This window comes from Oryzias melastigma, linkage group LG18 (genome assembly GCF_002922805.2).
Source record: "Oryzias melastigma strain HK-1 linkage group LG18, ASM292280v2, whole genome shotgun sequence".
In the NCBI taxonomy this organism is placed as follows: Eukaryota; Metazoa; Chordata; class Actinopteri; order Beloniformes; family Adrianichthyidae; genus Oryzias; species Oryzias melastigma.
Genome location: NC_050529.1, coordinates 18,005,796 through 18,026,136, shown reverse-complemented (window position 1 = coordinate 18,026,136; position 20,341 = coordinate 18,005,796). Strand labels below are relative to the sequence as shown.

General features: G+C 38.0%; 1 protein-coding gene across 2 annotated transcripts in view; it reads left to right on the top strand.

Moving 5' to 3' along the window:
- gal3st3 (galactose-3-O-sulfotransferase 3) overlaps window positions 1-18,524 on the top strand; it is a 41,197-nt gene extending 22,673 nt beyond the window's left edge. Inside the window, exons 1-3 of one of the 2 annotated variants that reach the window (XM_036216701.1) lie at window positions 9,421-9,490; window positions 11,416-11,518; window positions 15,055-18,524. In XM_036216701.1, the coding sequence (XP_036072594.1) occupies window positions 11,436-11,518; window positions 15,055-16,348 (1,377 nt within the window). In that variant the 5' untranslated portion in view covers window positions 9,421-9,490; window positions 11,416-11,435 and the 3' untranslated portion in view covers window positions 16,349-18,524. Of the gene's footprint in view, window positions 1-9,420; window positions 9,491-11,415; window positions 11,519-15,054 lie in introns of those variants that run through there. The other variant, XM_024288620.2, reaches the window with a different exon arrangement.
- The last annotated feature ends 1,817 nt before the right edge of the window (window positions 18,525-20,341 follow it).

The following is a 20,341-nucleotide window of genomic DNA, read 5'->3' as shown; positions in this document are numbered from 1 at the left end:
ATATATATATATATATATATATATATATATATATATAATGATAAATAAAATAGAATTAGCAGGAATATGTTAAAAATAAATAACACTAAAAATAGTTATTCTGGCAAATATAATGACTGAGTAATAACTGTTTATTTTTCAGTAAATGGGATTTTGGGTTCTTGGAGCCAGCAGGAACTTCCTGTTTGGAGTGCGAGGGGGAAGGATTGTTCAGTCCATTCCTCTTATACAGTCAATGGTATTTACACTACAGTGAGATAATACATAATCGGCAAAATTAGGCTAAATAAACTGCAAACGGTAGTCCAAATGGACAAACATACTCTGACTTGGAAGCTTGTAAGGATTGTTTGGTCATTGCTACACAATTAGGTTATTTCCTTTAAAACAAAAAAAAACAAACTTTTTCTTCTAGTTAAATGCAGTTTTGTGTTTTGTTAATGGATGATCAGCTGGTATGAGACTGCTTTTTGTTTGGACTCAAATGACCTTGCTTTGTTGGCTATGCAAGGAATGAGCAAATATGTGCTGCTCAACACATTATTTATAGAAAGGTGCCGAGCAGGAAACGGCGCTCAGTGTTCGAATAAAACCACCTGAGAGGAATGCACACAGCTTACGGACTGGCTTTCTATTTACAGCTGTCATTTGTAAAATATATTATTAATTTTGCTTATTGTAATTCAAATAGGATCCTTGTTCTTCAAGGACTGTTTTTGTCTCTAAGTTGGAACAACTCCTTAAGTTTTATTGATTTCACCTTTTTTCTGTTTTTAACATGTTATTAGCAAGTTTAGAAGTTAGTGTAACCACTGTAGAATTTGTTCTAGCGGTATGAGTTTGATTTTTACATGGTGCAATCAAGATAGGGCGGGTGAATATGCTAACATGGCTAGCATGTAGCAGTGTTGTAACTGTTTTTTTAACCTGTTACTACCAAATTAGTAAAGTTTGTTTTAGCTGTGTTTTTTTTATGTTTGCAAATAATGTTGGGTGTTATTATGCATAATTACGGTAACTTTTCTTTTAGCGGTATCTGTTTTTTTACATGTTGCAAACAAGATTTGGATTTACGGGTTTTGTGAAAACGCTAACGCAGCTAACATGTCACATGTAACAAAATCGTTCCAGAACTAATGTGAATGCAGCTAATAAAGCTTGACTTATGTCTGACTCTTTCCCTGCTTAATACATCTCATAGTTTCCCTTATGTATGACGTACGTAAAAAAAATTGACCATTTATTTGTGATGTGCGTTATAATCTGGAGCAACCTATCGAGCCAAATATACGATAAATCTTTTGTTTTGAAAAAAATCTGTTTTCATACTTGCAAACAATCACACTAAAAGCATTTCAATCTTTATATTTATTATTGGTTTAAAGGAAAAATAATCTTAAAAAAATAACCTGCTTGTTCTTTGACAAATTCAAAGTAATGCATCTGAGATTTGTTGCCTTTTTCTCGCCATTGATTTGTCCTTACATACTTGCCGTTGTTTGACAATCAACAAGGCTTTGGTCAAATGAGCACAAGTGTAAAAAGCCTGATGTTAATGCTGCACAATCGCTTAAGCCCTCTTCTTGCTCTCTCTTTGTCTTTGGTCAAATCTGATCTTCTTCCCATGCTGCCTCTGCTCTTCCTTTGCTGCCTCTCTCCCCCCCTCTAATCCTCTTTCACCCACTATTCTCCCCCATACTCCTCTTCTTTCATCGCGCTCTCAGGGGGGTCGTTTAGAGCGATAAAGCTCGTGTGTGTGTAGATCCGCAGACAGTCTAACACTCAGACATGTAACGATCCAGACGATAACCTAGCACACTCATGCACACACACACATATAAACACATCATCTGAAAGTTTTGACGTCCTATTTGCACATCTTCATCTCTGGGAATTTTTTTTTTTTTCCGACCAGGCACCTGACTCATATTAAAGAGCGCGGTAAACGCATGTTCTTAAACATGCATAGTGTTCACACTGGACTGTCGCTACCAGGATACTGGACTGGAAATAGTTGATTTCAAGCAATCAAACAGACAAACCCAACAAAGAGCTTCTTTCTCCGTGGAGCTAGTGGTGAACGGCAAAACGCTTTAATTTTAGCATCGACTCTGGGAAGAAGTGCTTCCTCTTGCACCTCATCTGCAGAGACAGGAACAAGGCCAGCCTTAGGTTGACGTGATGAAATGGGCAGCATCTACAATGAGCGAAAGGCGGAGCCTCAGAGATCGAGTTGTCTTACTTCTGGATAGGAAAAGTATCTTGCGAAAATAACTTACATTTAATTGAGAAAATGTCTTCAGTGTGCCAAAGGTAAAATATTATGTGGGTACTTGGAAATGCTTAAGAACAGTATGATAGGAGCCCTTTAAATTTCTCCTTTACGATCAACTTTTAAACAGAAGACTTCTGTGAATGAAAAAGGGCGCTAGCCATACCTCACTACTAAATCTGAGTCCCTGATTGGTTGTTTGTAGACGGCTAAAACTGAACAAATATCAGCGTAGCTATATGTGAACAAAACCTGAAATGTGCTTACGTGCATTTACACAGACTTTTCATTGAACAGCTTAATGGCATAGAGAATGGAGTGGAGAGTACAGCATTGGTCAGAAGGGAGAAGCTGTACAAGGACTGAAAGGTTGCATGGGATCACACACACACAAAAAAAGGTCTATTCCTCACCATGTTTACTGACCTTCAGCCACCTGGTTATTTGGGCTCCACGTTGAGCAGCTGGACAGACGCTGCACATCTCATAAAGTTATTTTACAGCAGCAGCTGCTGTATGCCATATCCATTCTCCTTGATCAAAACCTTGAATAGTCCATAAACATATGGCGAATTAGGTGATAAATCAGCGTTCAGTAGGCTGCACGGTGGCATAGTGGTTAGTTATCTCGCCTCACAGGATTAAAACATTTCTGTGTGGAGATTTCATGTTGTGTGGTCAACTCTGAGAACTCCAACTTCCTCCCATTGTCCAAAAACATGCTTCATAGGTTGATTGGTGACTCTAAAAACAATGAGAATGTGTGAGTACCGTGACCTCAAAAGGGATATAGCATGTTAAGAAAATAGTAGATTAAATTAATAAAAAGAGGAGAGATCTTCTGTCGCCTATTAAGAAATAAATTCACACAAATATATATATTTTCTATGTGTCATTTTTTTATAGGCCAAGTGAGATGAGGTGAGGAGATGTTGGCGGCAAAGCGCACATCTTTGAATAATTCTAAGCCTTGTTTCTCAGATTGATTTTGAGGATTTCCATGATAAAGCCTCAGATACAAGCAACACATCCTTCTTGGAAAATGAGTGGATTTCTTTGATCGGCCTAAGAGCCTCGAGGATTTCTGAGAAGCCGAGCTGCACAGCGGCTCTGCAAGGAGCGCGTCGTCTTTTCAGTGAAACTTTATCTGCATCTTAAAGTCCAACTTTGGAGTAAATCTTGAAACTGTTACAAGGTGAAAGAAGTCCTCTGTGTGGCGAAGCAGCAGATGCATGTCTGCAGCTGCTGTGCCAGTTGCTGCTGCTTGGTTTCTCTTCAATGGAGTCACATTGTGCTTTGCAAAGAGGCCAGATCTACATCAACTTCAAAACAGCTGGAATTGTCACTTTAGGAGGGGAAATCTCAGAAATTTAACAGCTCACTTCTGGTGTTGTGCCATTATCGCAGTATCGCCATATCATTGATATTATGAGCCATGTATCGTGTATCCCATGAGGTATCTGGTGATTCCTATCACTAGAGTTTACATTCTTTCAATTACCGTAACTCTACAACCGTTCATGCAATTAATGTAATTCCAGGGGATTCAGAAGCAGCGAAAAGCAGCATTATGCAACTCTTTAAATTAGTAAAAATGTTTGGCATTATGGTGCAAAGTTGCTTTTCTCTGCATAAGAATCAGCTGATTCACATTGATTGAGTGAACAGTCAAAGATTAACCGTATGTCCCCAAATTTCCTCAAAGCCATTGTTAGCAGCCGATAAGCTAAGATTAATAAATGTGCATTCAGTTTCCCTAAAACTATAAGACAAAACATTTTATTTTGAACAACGATCCTAAGCTAAAGTATTGAACCCACAGTGGCAACAGGTCCATCAGTAAACGCTTGTGTGAGGGTTGTGGCGCTCTATCAAGGTCACAGAGACTAAAAGCTCATTTGAATAAGGTGGGTCAGGGCCACTGGGAGCTTTAAAAACAAACATCAATAATTTAACATTGATTCTATAATGCACTGACAGCCAGTGGGGAGCAGAGGAGGTGAGGAGTTGCATGTCCACGCTGCAGAGACGGGGGTCAAGATGAAGGCTGGACAGCAAAGACAGCTTCTTTACTCCCAAAGTAATCCAGCATGGAACTAATGAAACGCCTTTGAACATAAATTTAAAAAATAGGCTAAGATCCTCATAAACTATGTCGGATTTTCCTGACATTTCTGTGGTTCCAAGTGTGATGTAGTTACTGCAACTCATTTAGACAGAAAAACAGCCACAATTTGAGGATTTTCTGCTAATTAGACGGTGGTGGGCATGCATTAATTACTGCTTTTAAAATTTAGAAGCAAACACATTAGTAAATGAATGATCTGCATCACATTAGAAGGATGTCTGACGCTTTTAATAAAGCTCGGTGTGTTGGAAGTAATACAAACAAGAAAAAACTGAACGTTTAGGAAAAAAAAGACACCAAAGTGAGTGTTTTCTGAAAAAGATTTTCAAAATAAAGAGTTCTTTAAGACAGCTTACAAGGTTAGAAAAGTGAATGACAGCAACAGAGTAGAAATATATGCTCCCTAGAACTTTAGGAAGCTTCAGGGATTTTGGATCATCATTACACGTAAATTACCTTGACAACTCCATTTTTTTTAAGGGAGTGTGAATAATCTGTGATTTATGACTTTGAAGCAGCTGTTGAGTTAGGAGTAAAAAAAACTTTTGGTAGAAGGTCTAGAGCTAAGAAAATAAAAAAAACTCCACAAAATTAAGCACCGATCTTATTGCAATAATAAAATTGTAAACTTGCTCACTTTAATCTCCCAGAAAACCCCTTATAGAATGTTGTAGGACTCTGGCGGTCAGAAAGGATCACGTGACTTCAGCATGGATCATGGAGTGAAGCAGCTGCCAATGCCCTGGAGCTGGAATCCTCTTTCATACGCTCATTTGGGGCTGGTCAACTGAATGTGCTCCAGTCTCAGGGGAAGAGCAGCTGTGCTGAACTTTACTAAATACTTATGCATGTCTGCGATTTCTTCCTAAATTAAATGAGGTTTTAATTATCACCGCTGTGGTGCAGTGGACTCTAAATTATGCTCTCAACCAACTGGTTGCAGGTTTTACTCTAAAGAAGGATTTGCCAAATTGGCCCTCAACTGATTTTACTTTGGTGACCTGAGGTTGTAAGTCATACATTGAAAATATTCAAGCAATGGTAAAAATATATATATATACAGTTTTAGTCCATTTTTGTTGCTTTGCTTTGTATTTTTTGTGGTTACCTGGTCAATTGCTTGCTTGCTTGCAGCAAATTTAGGTTTCTATTAGCTGCTGCTTGACTTTATAATTTCTCCTCAGTGTGTTTCCATACAGTCGGGTCTAGACCTTTCTTGCCAGACATATAAAAAAACTGTGTAATTGGCTTGTATCTGGTCAAGTCACCAACAAAACTTACTGACCTTCTGTTAAAGACCTACAGCAATAATAATGGTGTTTTGGGTGATTTTAGTGTGTACTGGTGCAATTTTTCTGATGATGGGTGAAATAGAGAGCTGCTGAGTATTTCTTAATGCAAATCGTTGTGAATCAAGAGCACATGAAAAATTGAGTTTGACAAATATTTTAGGTGTGACGAAGAAGCTGCAGAAGTGGTAGCGGCGAGACGTGGTAAACGCAAATACAGGAAGCAGCGAATACAGGAAACTGAGAATACAGGAAACCACGGATAGAAGAAACCGAGAATACAGGTAACCGGGAATACAAGAAACCGCGAATACAGGAAGCAGCGAATACAGGAAACCAAGAATACAGGAAACCGCGAATACAAGAAACCAAGAATACAGGAAACCGCGAATACAAGAAACCAAGAATACAGGAAACCGCGAATACAAAAAAACGCGAATATAGGAAACAATGAATACAAGAACCCGCGAATAAAGGAAACTGCAAATACAGGAAACCGCGAATACAGGAAACTGCAAAAACAGGAGACCGAGAATAGAGAAAACACCGAATATAGGAAACCGCAAATACAGGAAACCGCGAATACAGTAAACCGCGAATACAAGAAACCGCGAATATAGGAAACCGCAAATTCAAGAAACCGCGACTACAAGAAACCACAAATACAGGAAACCGCAAATTCAAGAAACCGCGAATACAGGAAACCGCGAATACAGGAAACCGCGAATTCAAGAAACCGCAAATACAGGAAACCACGAATACCTGAAACCGCGAATACGGGAAACCGCGAATATAGGAAACCGCGAATTCAAGAAACCGCAACTACAGGAAACCGCGAATACAAGTAACTGCGAATACAGAAAACCGCGAATGCAGGAAACCGCAAATACAAGAAACCAAGAATACAAGAAACCGCAAATACAGGAAACCGCGAATACAGGAAACCGCGAATACAAGAAACCTCAAATACAAGAAACCACGAATATAGGAAACCGCGAATACAGGAAACCGCGAATACAAGAAACCGTAAATACAAGAAACCGCGAATTTAGGAAACCGCGAATACAAGTAACTGCAGAACAGGAAACCACGAATATAGGAAACCACGAATACAAGAAACCGCGAATACAAGAAACCGCGAATATAGGGAACCAAAAATACAAGAAACCGCGAATACAGGAAACCGCGACTACAAGAAACCGAGAATGCAGTAAACTGCGAATACAGGGAAATGCGAATAAAGAAACATGAACACTTGGGGGAGCACTGTATACTGTATATAAAACTTTTGAAGTTAAAAACAACTCTAGGTTGAATAGACACTTCACAAAAGTGGCCAACATCTATAAAATAAATTAAGAACTAAATTTCACCGAAATTAAAACAAGGCAGCCTAAACAGTATTTCTTAATGCTTGTAGAGTTTCTTGTCCTGCATAAATTATAGGAGGCTCACATATCAATCATGAATCACTTTAGTGTCACAAAACAACAAAAAAAGACTTACATTATTTTGACAAAAACAATAAAACAGGGTTTTATCATTTGATTTATGAGCAAAGAAAAGGCTGCTTTACTGCTTGTGTTACAGTGTCAGTGAGTTACGCAACTTTTCTTTGGTATGTTTTTTTAATTGTGCTTCATCTTCTTCTTAATGTTTAAAAAAAAATTGAAGACAAATGCCAAAAAAATTAAAGAACAGGTTTGGCAAGTTAGTGACATGTGAAGGTCGACAGGATCGGCGTCTTCAATCAAAACCTGCGTGTCTGTATTTTCCGTAGAAGGGCTCAACTTTTAATTTGGAATCCAACACTTCCTTTTGTTACTGGCTGGAAATGATAAGGATTAAACAGCATTATATGTATAATTTATCAGTTAAAAACTACTTTAAGTACATTTTAGAAAACTGGCTGTTTAAAAACTATATAAATGTAATTTTGAAAGCAGTATTGAGTTTAAATAGATTGTTAAATACAGCTTTGCCCTTTAGTTTGCTGCTAACAAACTCGAGACACCGACTCAGCAAAATGTATACCCCAAAAAACCCTGTTCTATTAATTTAATATGTCGATAATTGTGTGAAATGTATTTATGTCCGATATTTATAAGGTTACATTTTTGTATTTTGCACAGCCAAGATCCAAATCCTGACTGTAAGCTTAAAGGATTATTCATTTTGATTGCTCCTTGTAGAGTTTATTTTCTTTTTTTTTTCTTTTACATGAGTTAAGGTAGTTCGCTGAGACAACAAAAGGACCCTCTGTCTGGTGGGATCATCCCCTCCTAATCACCAAATCGATAAACAAACAAGATTTCCCCGCGTGCCCTCATTTGCTAAATCATTATCTCCTGAACGAGGGGTATTGGGTGTCGTCTCTCTGCGCTTTACTGAGGCGATCATTAAAGAAACCCAATCAGACAGTATTAATTAAAGAGGCTGAGGGGGTTGTTGGAGGAGGAGGAGGACAGCAGACAAGTAGATAAAGGGGAAAGGTCTGCCAGCTGAAAGCCACTGGAATCCCTTTCTTATTAACCCTCTGTGACACACAATCTGCCTCATCAATACACATGACCAGCTCCTGTTACCACAAGAAGCAGCCTCGGCTTTCCGCTCCACAGTAATGATTTTTTTTGCTCATTTATGCAATATAAATTGGAAAAACAGGCATTACAGTAACATTTTTTTAACCTATACTTTTAAGTATTCTCATATGTTCACACTGCTCTCTGCAACACACGTATAAGTGATCAATTATATGCGTAAATGTGTGTAAATGCAAGTTTGGCGCGTCCACGCTCTACAACTGTTTTTGGGCTCTAAAAAAAAAAAAAACTACTTTACTACATCGGAATAGAGCTGTGAAAGAAGTAGAGAAAGATTTGCAAGAATCACTTTGACATTTCACACCAAGCCTTATCAACTGTAGGTGGTGGATATGAGCTACTAGACAGTTGCAAAAGAAGAAGAAGAAGAACCCCCTTCCTGCTTGTCCGGAGCGAATTTAATATGATATTTAAATACTAAATACCCATCCTTGCCTTTCTCTAATAATAAATAAGAGGCAGGTGAGGACAGGCATCTATGTTTTTCCATTGTTTAATAGTTGCACTTCTGTCCAATGCAACTATCAAACAACGGAAAAACCTGTCTCTTATCTAATATTAGATAAGAGACAGGTGAGGTCGAGCATTTATGTTTTTCCATTTTCCCATACACTGTAAAAAGTGAAATATTTGGATCAATTAACAAAAGCTCTGTAATTTAAAATTGTTATATTTCATCAAATGAACATTTGACTTGATGGTTTATCTAACTCAAAAATGTAATTTAATAAAATCTAATATTTTTGAATGTAACAAATTACAGAAGTTTGGTTAATTAATTCAATGATTCACTTTTTACAGTGTAGTCTACTTGTTGCTTTTCTGTCCGAATGGTTTACAGGAGAAAGCCTCTGTTGATCTATAAATAACACATTTATAACACATTTATATGGAAACACATTGTAAATTTAATTTATTGCTGCTCATTTTGATAAGATATTTACCCTCTGTAGTCATAGCATGTTTATTGGTTATTAGAAACCATTAAATAACAAAAGTTTATGACTTTTTGTGAGTCCAGGTGGTCTGAGTAAAAACTAAATTCTGATTGGCTGCTGGGTGCGGATTAAAAGGTGATATTCCACAGGGATAACGCACACCTAAAAAAGATGGTCCGTTCACGTAGCTCAAGGGTTCCAAATCACTGTTGAGGATTTTTTTTAAAACTTTTTTTTCATCGTGTGGACAAAAACAAGCGGTAAGAGGTGAACTTTCTCTTTAAACTGATACTTTATTTGACCTTCAGTGATGACCGACATTTTTATCGCTGTCCTTTGCTGCTGCAGTCAAAGTCAATGTCGACTCACCGGCGTATTGTTATGCTACTGTGACAACATGCCGCAACACACATCAAAGAGTCATTTTAGTGAAAAGTGATCAAAACCCAAAAAATTACAAGAATAAAGTTCTAAAAATTAATTGAATGTTTATTTCTTTTTTAAGGATAATACCCTTTGAAGTGTGCATTATTAGACTTTAATGAATACTAATACTAATAAATACTAATAAATACTTTAATAATTTAATTAATACTTTACTAAACCTAAAATTGGAAGGTTTGGGCATGCATGCCGTGCATTAGTTTCTGATAATGCACACTTTGTCGTGGATTATCACTTACTTAGGGCTTTTTTGTCTATTTCTGCTTTCATAATCTGCTATAAAATTTTAGATTTAAAACAGTTTTTGTGCTTAAAGCATATTTTTAGTACAATCTAGGTTTTGTTTTAACTTGTTTTACATTATATTGCAAAATAAATCCACAATGAATTTAAAATTGTCCAAAAAAAAAACTCAAATCAGAGTAGTAAGTTTATAATTTTTTACTGCAAAAATACCAAGAACTGAGATTAAATTAGTTTTTTTAAGCCAATATCAAACATGTAGAGACAAAATAACAATTTTTTAAATCCACAAACAAAGGAAGAAAATATAAAAAAATGTGAAAAATGTCTAAAAAAAACAGGTGACAGTTCCATAATCTATTTCAAGGGGTATCATAATTTTATGATACAACTCTTGCTGTGTTTGTTTTAAACCATAAGATTTAAAACAGAAGACTTTTCGAAACCTTACCATTAAACGTTGAATAAAACAGTACTAATGGGTCATTAGTACTTATGATGGTTAAATGTTAACCCAATGTTAGCCAAAAGATTCTCTATTGATCAAACCTTTGTGTTTATTTGAATGTATTCTACACCTGGTGATGCCAGGCTTTTGAGGCCATTTTGGCATGACTCCAACCACTTGGAGCCTGAAACTTTCATGACAAACAATTGTGCTCCCAAGCCCTAATCAACATTCATGAAAATGTTACGCCCTGGTTTACCTGAAAGAATTTATTTGCTCTTGGCATCAGTTTTAGCCAGATCATAACAGCAGAAAGATTTTTTCATGTTTAATTGATATGTAAAAGGTTACTTGTTCCACAACATTTTTAGTTTGGAATTTTTATGGTGTCGTGTAGAAAAGTGATTTATTTATTTTCTTGAATTAAGCTTAATTAAAAAAAGCAACTTTTTTCATCTACGCTACTGACACATTTAGTACATTGGTTTGGAGTTGAATCATTCTTGAATCATGAGTTTTTGACTCACTTTTCCCTTTTTTCCGTCTTTTAGCTTCTCAGCTCAAGCCACATAGAGTTTCTACAACCTGAGTGTTGATTTTTTTTTTTTTTTTTTGTGTCTGCTTTCCCTCAATTGGGACTGAATGCGCCAGACCATCTGCCACAGGTCTGAATTAATGAGAGCGTGAAATGATGTGACACCAAATGTGATTATTGCAGCTTTGGGGGGTAATGAAGACATCATTCACAGAGTCATTACTTAGTGACAAAAGAGCCAAACTGCATTACACTCTCCTGCAAATTGATCGGTGCAATTATCTGCTGATTGAACGCTACCAACAGAGTCAATTCTTCTATTTCTTGTACTATTTTCTTTACAGTCAGTCCCTTTTTTTGGAAAATATTTTCTGTCTTAACTGTTTTGTTTCCTCAACTTTGATTTGACATAGTTCAGCCATGTCTTATGTGTCTTCTTGCCCCCTTATCTTTGTTATCTGAAACTGTAACTCCTGCTAAACTCTTGTCCTCTTTGGTCTTTCTTCTTATTACAGTTCCAGTGCCGTGTCGGAAGATGTCACTCAAGAAGATATTCTTGCTTCTTGTTGTCATCTGTACTGTCAGCCTTCTGCTACACAACAGGGACTACTTGACCTGGTGAGTGACTGAAGGACAGCCATCCATCCATCCATCCATCCATCCATTTTCTTGTCCGCTTCTTCCCTGTCGGGGTCGCGGGGCGCCGGAGCCTATCCCGGCTACTGAAGGGCGAAGGCGGGGTACACTCTGGACAGGTCGCCAGTCTGTCACAGGGCCTCAATCACACACCCATTCACGCTCACATTCACACCTTGGGGCAATTCAGAGTCACCAATTAACCTATGAAGCATGTTTTTGGACGGTGGGAGGAAGCCGGAGTCCCCGGTGAAAACCCACGCATGCACGGGGAGAACATGCAAACTCCACACAGAAAGGTCCCAGCCGGGAGTCGAACCAGGGCCTTCTCGCTGTGAGGCAAGAGCGCTAACCACTGCGCCACCGTGCATCCCGACAGTTATCCACACATTCTAAATCTAACATCTTTTGGAGAGTCCTCATGCTGCTCACCAGTGACACACCTAGGGAGTGTGTGCATATATAGTGTCTTTATATTATTAAACTTTATACAACAATAAACAATTGCAATTTTTGTTTTGTAATTTTTAAAAACGCAAACATTTGTAAAGTGAGTGCTTACAGATTTCACTTCGACACTGAGAGATTTGAGGCACAGAAATCCAACATTTAAGGACTGGCAAAATAAAAGAGACTTTTAAAATGTTAACCCCATATAACCATGTTGTATGGTATTTGAGGCTCCTCTCTCATTAACATAGTCAAAACTTCCTCAAAAACGGTTGTAAAAAAGAGATTTCTGCCCTGTAGTTCATCATCACTCCTCTAGGGGCAGTAGAGGGGCTCTTCCTGCTCATTTCAAAATGGCTGCCTCCATGAAATCTCCAAAACACTTTTGGCGGGAAAAAGTTTAGCTAATTTTTCAAACCTTATGGTGGTAATAACTCATCTATTGTTGTTAATGTTTTTAATTGACTTCTTGCTGGGTTTAAATAATGTGAAATGTATTGATAGTTTATTCTTCATGATACAGTTGCACCATGTCACAAATATGTGGATTTAATTTGAGACAGGTGCTTTTCTGAACACTTTAAATGTTTGCATCTTTAAGTAAGCCACCCAGCAAATCATAACTGGCATTTTATACATATATATATATATATATATATATATATATATATATATATATATATATATATATATATATATATATATATAATGCTAAATTGGGTTTGTGGATTTCATTATAGAGTTTAAAAAACATTTAGATTCACAGAAAAAATATTTTCTGTCAATTCTTTGATGTAGTTGGCTTTACAGGGTTATTTTTTCAAAAAAATGAAAAGAATTATTTTAGTAATTTACCGTTGAAGAAATTTGCAAATCTTGATGTATTTTTTTTAATGAAACACTAAAAATACATTATGTGTTTTGAGGTGAAATGTAGGAAATAACCATAACAGACACATAAATAGTCTTCAAATGTAATAAAAAAAAAAAAATAATAAAAATTGACACATATAGTGGGAAAAGTTTCAGTTAAAATGAAATAAAATACAGTTTCCAACACAAGACACACTGACACTGAGAGCAAAAGGCTCCCTAAATGCATGAATGAAAATAAATAAGGTGCATGCACCTGTGACAGGTCAATAGGATCCACAGGTGAATGGGCGGAGTCACAGCTAGCCCATAGAAGACAAATGGCGGGAAAAAGAGCCAAACAAGCAAATCATAACACTGTGTCCTTAGTGCTGCTCTGCTGGAAGACAAACATACTAACATAAATGAACACATGTTACATAACATATTATGTAACATGTCAGAATGAAGGCATGTGTGGTTGAAATCCACATATACTAGACATCAGTTTGTCCTTGTTCTGAAAATATGTTGTTTGATATCTTTTAACTAAATCAGTTTTTCATTGTTTTCTTATTGTTTGCTTGTTTTTGGCTTTGGTGTGTTATGTGGTACTAGTTTCTAACAAGAAGATCCAGTTTATGTTGCTTCAAACAATCCCAATGTGTGCCCATCACCACACTTTTTCTAATGTCCAATTTATAGCAAGGTCTTAGATCACATATTTGGCTTGTTATTTTGGAGCTGTTGCACCAAATAAAACTACTTTTTCTGAAAGTTTGGAACATGATGTCTTTTCCATGAAGACATGTGAAGTCAAAGCTTGTATCTGCAGCACAGCAACAAAGCAAAAGAGGATGACTGAGCAGTTGGTAGAGGTTTCACACACTAAAGCCAATCATTAAAAATCAAGCCCAAAGAGTCATGCTAGCTCTCTGAATAATATTAAAAGGAAGGACCAGCCATGTTATTTGGACTAGAAACAGTGGGACTGAAGAAAAGACAGGAAGCAGAGCTGGAGGTAGCAGAGATGAAGATGCTGAGGTTCTCTTTGGGAGTGACTAGGAAGGATAGGATTAGGAATAAATACATCAGAGGGACAGCACATGTTAGATGTATGGTTCACGCCCCCTCCGCACCACTTTTTGATGTTTTGGTGTGTCCCTAACTCGTTGTTTTTTTTACATTTTTCGATGTTCCCATTAAATCACTCGAATCATTGGGACACAGTAACAGATGCAAAACCAGTACTGCGTTTCGGTTAGGGTACTGGGTTACGTTTTGGGTACCGGTACTGGGTAAGGTTGGGGGTACCAGTGCAGGGTTAGGGTTAAGGTACTGGTACCTAACCCTACCTGTATCTTAACCCTGTTACCAGTACCCAACCTAGCGATACCCGTACCGGTCCAGTACCGGACTTGTAATATATGGTTTGGGCCCCCCTGCGTCACTTTTTGGATGTTTTGTGTGTCCCTAACTTGTTGCTTTTTGACTTGTTAGCTGCTCCCATTAAATCAGGGGTCCCTGGTACTGGATGCTGTAACAGACGCGGAACCAGTTCTGGGTTAGGGTACTGGAACCGGGTTAGGGTACTGGTCCTCGTCCCCAGGGTTGGGGACCCCTGATTAGCGTATTTATATTTTCCCCCTCTGTGGCCCGGTACTAAGCGTCCCTTGGACTCGTACTGGTTCGCAGCCCGAAGGTTAGGGACTCCTGATTTAATAGGAACAGCCAGCACGTCAAAAAACGGATGAGTTGGGGACACTCGAAAGGTCCAAAAGTTATGCGGAGGGAGCCCAAACCATATGTCCATATATGATGAGTTGGGAGTGAGATTGCGTTATCCCGTCAGTAGAAAATACTGATACACACCTACAGTGCCCTGTAGCAATTGCTGCTATGTATTTTTTCTTGCAAAAATCACATACAAGTCGCACCTGAGTACAAGTCGCATCTCTGACTTGCACTCTAAAGAATATGGTAATTATTTGTCATTAATGTGATTTTTTTCCGTTTACTTTTCAGTCATCCCACTTGTTTTGTGTACATCTATTATCCACGTATTATCTACGTGAGCTGATAATTTTTAAGATATGATAGATAAGATATATAAGACAGAAATACATAAGAGTTCTCTTGTGGCAGCTCCTAATTCAGGACAATGACTGAAAAGACAATGATGTCTAATGCAGTTGTCTTTTTTTCTTCAACCTTAGGTATAAAGAGAGCTTCCACGTTGATTGTCCTCACCCCCCTCCATGCCAGAAACCTAAGCACACCAACATCGTCTTTCTCAAGACACACAAAACAGCCAGCACCACCATGCAGAACCTGCTGTTCCGCTTCGGGGAGCGCAACAACCTGACGGTGGCGTTGCCGATACAGGCCTGCGGTCACCAGTTCTGCTACCCACAATCCTTCAAAGCCCAGTTTGTTCACCCGCACACCCTGCCCGCCAATGTGGTCACAAACCACATGCGCTTTAACAAGACGGCACTGCAACGCATGATGCCAAATGACACCATTTACATCACAATCCTTCGAGAGCCGGTCTCCATGTTTGAATCCTTGTTCACTTATTATTCGAGTCACTGTGAGAGCTTCAGAAGGGTACCCAATGGTTCTCTAGAGGTTTTCTTAAACAGACCCTCCTTTTACTATCGGCCATCAGAGTTCGACTCCTCATATGCACATAACTGTTTGACTTTTGACCTCGGTGGAGACAAAGATCGACCGGCAAACGACAAAGGTTACGCTCGGTCTTTTGCTACAGAGTTGGATCAAGTTTTCTCCTTGGTGATGATTTCCGAATATTTTGATGAATCTTTAGTTCTTCTTCGTCATCTCCTCTCCTGGGATCTGGAGGACATTCTGTACGTCAAACTCAACATGCGAACCGAGGATTCTAAAAAAAGCGTGGCACCAGGTCTTCCTGCAAAGATCCGTGCCTGGAATTCCATCGATTCATACCTTTATGACTATTTCAACGCCACCTTTTGGCGCAAACTGTCAGAGCTCGGTCTAACCTACGTGGAGAAGGAGGTGCAGCTCCTCCAGGATGCTCAGGAGAGGTTGATGAAAACCTGCTTCGGCAGGGAGGAGCCACTCTTCCGTTCGACTGGAGAGATCAAAAGAAAGGATCTTCGGCCTTGGAAGCCCAATGAGAAAGTGGACATCGTTGGTTACGACCTTCCTGCAAACATAAGCCGTGACGCACAGAAGCTCTGCCTCAAGTACATCATGCCAGAGCTCTCATACACAGAGGCGCTTCTTCGATCCCAGTCGCTGAGGCAGAGTCGAATTAAGAGAAAGACTACCCAGAAGTCCACTATCCCTCAGCTGCCGACACACACAGCGCAGCCTCGGCACTCTCAGGTCAGTCGTAACCACCCGGCTAAAGGCCCTGCTCCAGTAACAGGCGCAAAATCCATCCCAAATCCCAAATCTATCCCAAAGCAGGCTGTAATTACAAAGTCTAAGCCTAAATCTCCACATACTAAGGCCTTGTAGACTAAAACAACGTATAAGTGCCCAACAGACTGTGTTGTTCTTTACGTCCTGACCCCCAACGGAAGTGATGGCTTTTGGAAACAAAGATAACTTACGAAGGTGGGGGGAATACTGTCTAAGGCAAGAATGTGTGAAAAACAAAATCCTTTTTAAGAATCCTTTCTTCCAAGTCTGTGAAACTACTCAAGATGTAGGACGAAGCAGCCGACAAAGCACTGGGACTAGAGTGGAAGCTGCATGACGACCACAATGAATGAGAGTGGGTTCTGTGTGAAGAAAATGTTTTATTTAACTTGAACTCAGAGGACACTTTTGGGATTTGGGTTTCTTATAAGGCACACGGTGTGCTTTTTGTGTATCATAATGATACAGTAACTTGTTACTTGCCTTTATATTTTTAGCTCACTTGTTCTCTTTAATGTGCGCTACACACGACCCCTGACAGAGGTCAACACACGTCTAACCTCCAAAGACAGATGGTCGCTTCTTCACCAGCCATTGAACTATGAAGAAACAAATATGAGCTGTTCTTCTTTTCCAAACCTAATACCACGTTCACACCGGGCAATGTTCAAGGACGCCCTTAACATGGGTTCTTGGCACTTTTAACATATAGTATTCACACAGGTCTGGTGCGAAGTTTTAAAGCTGTGAAATTTGAAGAATCTTGCTCCAAGCTTTATTTTTTACAACTCTAGTATGATATATGAATAACTTGGTTTCATAGATTTTGTGGTTATTAATTTCTCCTTCATCGTTTCAACAAGTTCTGTGTTCTAAAAAAAAATACATCACTATCAAATCCAATTCCCTCAAAGTTAAACTGGTGTGCGAATGTTTCGCTCGTTTTGTTCGTAGAGCTCAAAAACGGACTTAAAAACTAGCATAGAAACGCATGAACGCAGAAGTTTTAAACAACTAAATGTAACGCACAATTTTATAGCCAAACCTTTTCCCAACCCGGTGTGAACGTAGCTTTGATAAAAAGCTGTGAAGGACGACATAAAGAGTTTAAAAACAGCTTACATTTTGAAGCCTTTTGTCCTTCTCCGCCTTTGACCTCCCCCGCTTTTCTGCTGCCTCATTTTCTCCATCACACAGCAGACTCTACACTTACATTAGAGTGTGGTACTTTCTGCTAAATACTTTTGACCCAGAGAGAAGCAATACTACTTTACTCCTATTTGTGTGAGACATCTTTAAACATTATTGCAATAAAAAAAAAAAAGCTTGGATTAGTAACCAACCAGCAACCCCACAGCCAGGAAGACAGACACAGACATAAGAGAGCTAGACAGGGACTTGAACTTGAAAGACTTGTAGCCACAGCTTTGAATATTTAATTGTCTCTTCTCTCAGTACCTCCTATGGCCCTAGTTCTAAGGTTACGTCAATGTACATGTTCAACCAAATGAAAGCTGCTGATACTGAAGCCTAAAGCTAATTTACTGAATATTTCCTGTTGACAAACTCTGCGATTGTAAAAACGAGAGTGTGTGATGGAGAAAATGTTTAACGTGCTTTTCTTTTTCTTTAAAGTCCCACTCCAATCATCTTTTTGTAAAAGAGTTCCCAATGGTTCTTTTAATTGTGATTATATCAATCTTAGCCATAGAAAAAACTTGTGTCGTTCTCTAGAACATAGTTTCTAGAGAGTGGCAGGAATTGATTAAAATTCTCCTCTGAATTGTGGGCGGGACTGTTGGTGCGAAAGTTAGCCTGCACTCATTTCCCATCCTCTCTTTAGCTGTGTTCAAATCATTGACATGAATAGTGATGGACAAAACAAGGCTGTTACCTCGAGATTCCTACAAAATGAAGTCGATTCAGTCGCCATTTTTCTTGGGGTACGGATATCGCCTGATTTCGCCATTTTTGGACCAAACGATGTTAGCAAGCAGTGATTGGTCCGAGGATCTGTCACTCAAACGCTTTGAACGTTTGAGGTGGGGCCAGTGGAATTCACATGTACACTCCATGTACGGTGTATGGTCCAAGTTCCTTCACTACTCACTATATAGTGCATTATATGTATGTATATGCATTTGCCGTTTTGTAATGCTGTCTAAATCTACAATTCCTAAATCGAGTGAACTAGAAATTTGCAAAAAAAACATTGTACATCGATGCTCACTATTTTAGCGTTTGGACAATTTTTGTGGAAAAAAATGTCTTTTAATGTCATTTTTTAATGAACACATTTTCATCATCAGAACACAGTGGAGTCATGAATAGACGTCACAAAATATTCAAATTGATTAGACTGTAGAAAAAACAAAAAAAGTGCTGAGCATCGTGTTCGAATTGCTTTTAAAATACAGTCCACTAGATAGTCCTGCACTATATAGTTTCAGACACAGCCTTTGTTTATATTTTCTCCTGTTAGCTTACGGCCCCTCACATCCTCAAGCTAACATTACCGGTGCAACAAAAACGTCAAGCAATATTGATGCTATCCTGCCGTTTTGCTACCAGCTTGGATGAGGAAAACGAAGACATTCATGGATCTAGTCACCTATAAATGGATGCAAAAGAACGAAAATGTAGTTTGTACCTAACAACTTTCGTTTCATCCTGATTTACAACGATTTAGTCAGAAATTTCTTTAAATATGTCCTTCATCTTAAGAAAACTGCTACAAGAGTGTTAAAAAAACAAAAAAAAAATTCATTGGAGTGGGTCTTTTAAATGTTTGGGAGTAACTCTTACATTAAGAAAACTGTGAAGGGACGCTTGCAAGAGACAAAAAGAAAAAGAAATGGGGTTATTACGACGGTTTTTCGGTACATTGACTGTTTTATTTCACAAAGCTTTAGTTCAGCTGGTATAAAAGGCGAAAGCCATGTTAGCTTAGCGTGAACTGGAAATGCTTTGAGAAACTACAGTAAACCTTGTTTTTAACAAAGGCTTCACACATTCCATTGGTCTTTCATTAATGGACTGTTATGAACTGTCTGGAACATTAAAAAAAGACCTTTATTCATAATTTTACATAATTTTTACTTGAGCGGTACTGAAAGTGCTAATCTCACAATTAATTATGAATAAAGTTTTTTTTTCCTTTTAAAAAAACATAAATTGATGCTGTTCTAACAGGAAGTTGTGTTTCTTGAAGTTACTAACAGATTTATGAAGTGGCATTTCATTTCCTACTTCTGTATGAACCAACTAACACAGCTTTGAATGCGTGACATGCACACTAATTTATCTTATTTATTTAAAGACAGTCTAACTGTGACTTGATTGTTTTGAAGGTAGACAACACTGCAATAACAATAGGAGATGTGATTTATTCTTTTGGGTTTTTTATTTTTATTTATAACATACCAAACTGCATCAGCTTCTGTTGCTGTGGTTACATGCGGGGGATGATGTACTTCATATTTTTGTGAATTGAATCATTTTGAAACACAGGCGACCATCATACAGACACATGAAAGTTGTGTTTTTACTGAGGTTTATGAAGGATGGGTACATTTCCTTTATGTTGAAAAATTGCATTTTGTTATTGAAACTAATAATTCCAGCACTCTAAGTAAAGTACATCAAAATGCTGTAAACCACCAAGAAAACGCTGAGTATGTGGTACTGTTTTACTCTGTTTATGAAGAACCGTGGGATCAAAAGTTCTCACTTTTAAACTGATGATGACATAAAGGGGATTAAAGTTTCTATTTTTTCCTTTTTTTATTTGTATTTGTATAATTATTTATCAAGCTCTTTTCATTTTATATAGTTTTTGGTGTTTTCCCCTAAAAATGAATAATGATAATCCAGTTATTATTTCAAAAAATGTATTTTTACAGCAATTTATGTTAATTTATTCATTATTTTTATTTTATTTAACGTTCAATAATGAATATTTTTAAATTAGCTTACTAATATACGCAATGCCTAACAAAATTGACGTTTTTTTAATGGCTTCTGCATAGTTGTCCACCATTTCCCCCCCCATTGCACTAAAGAAGGAATGAAGGTCAATAGAAGATGAAG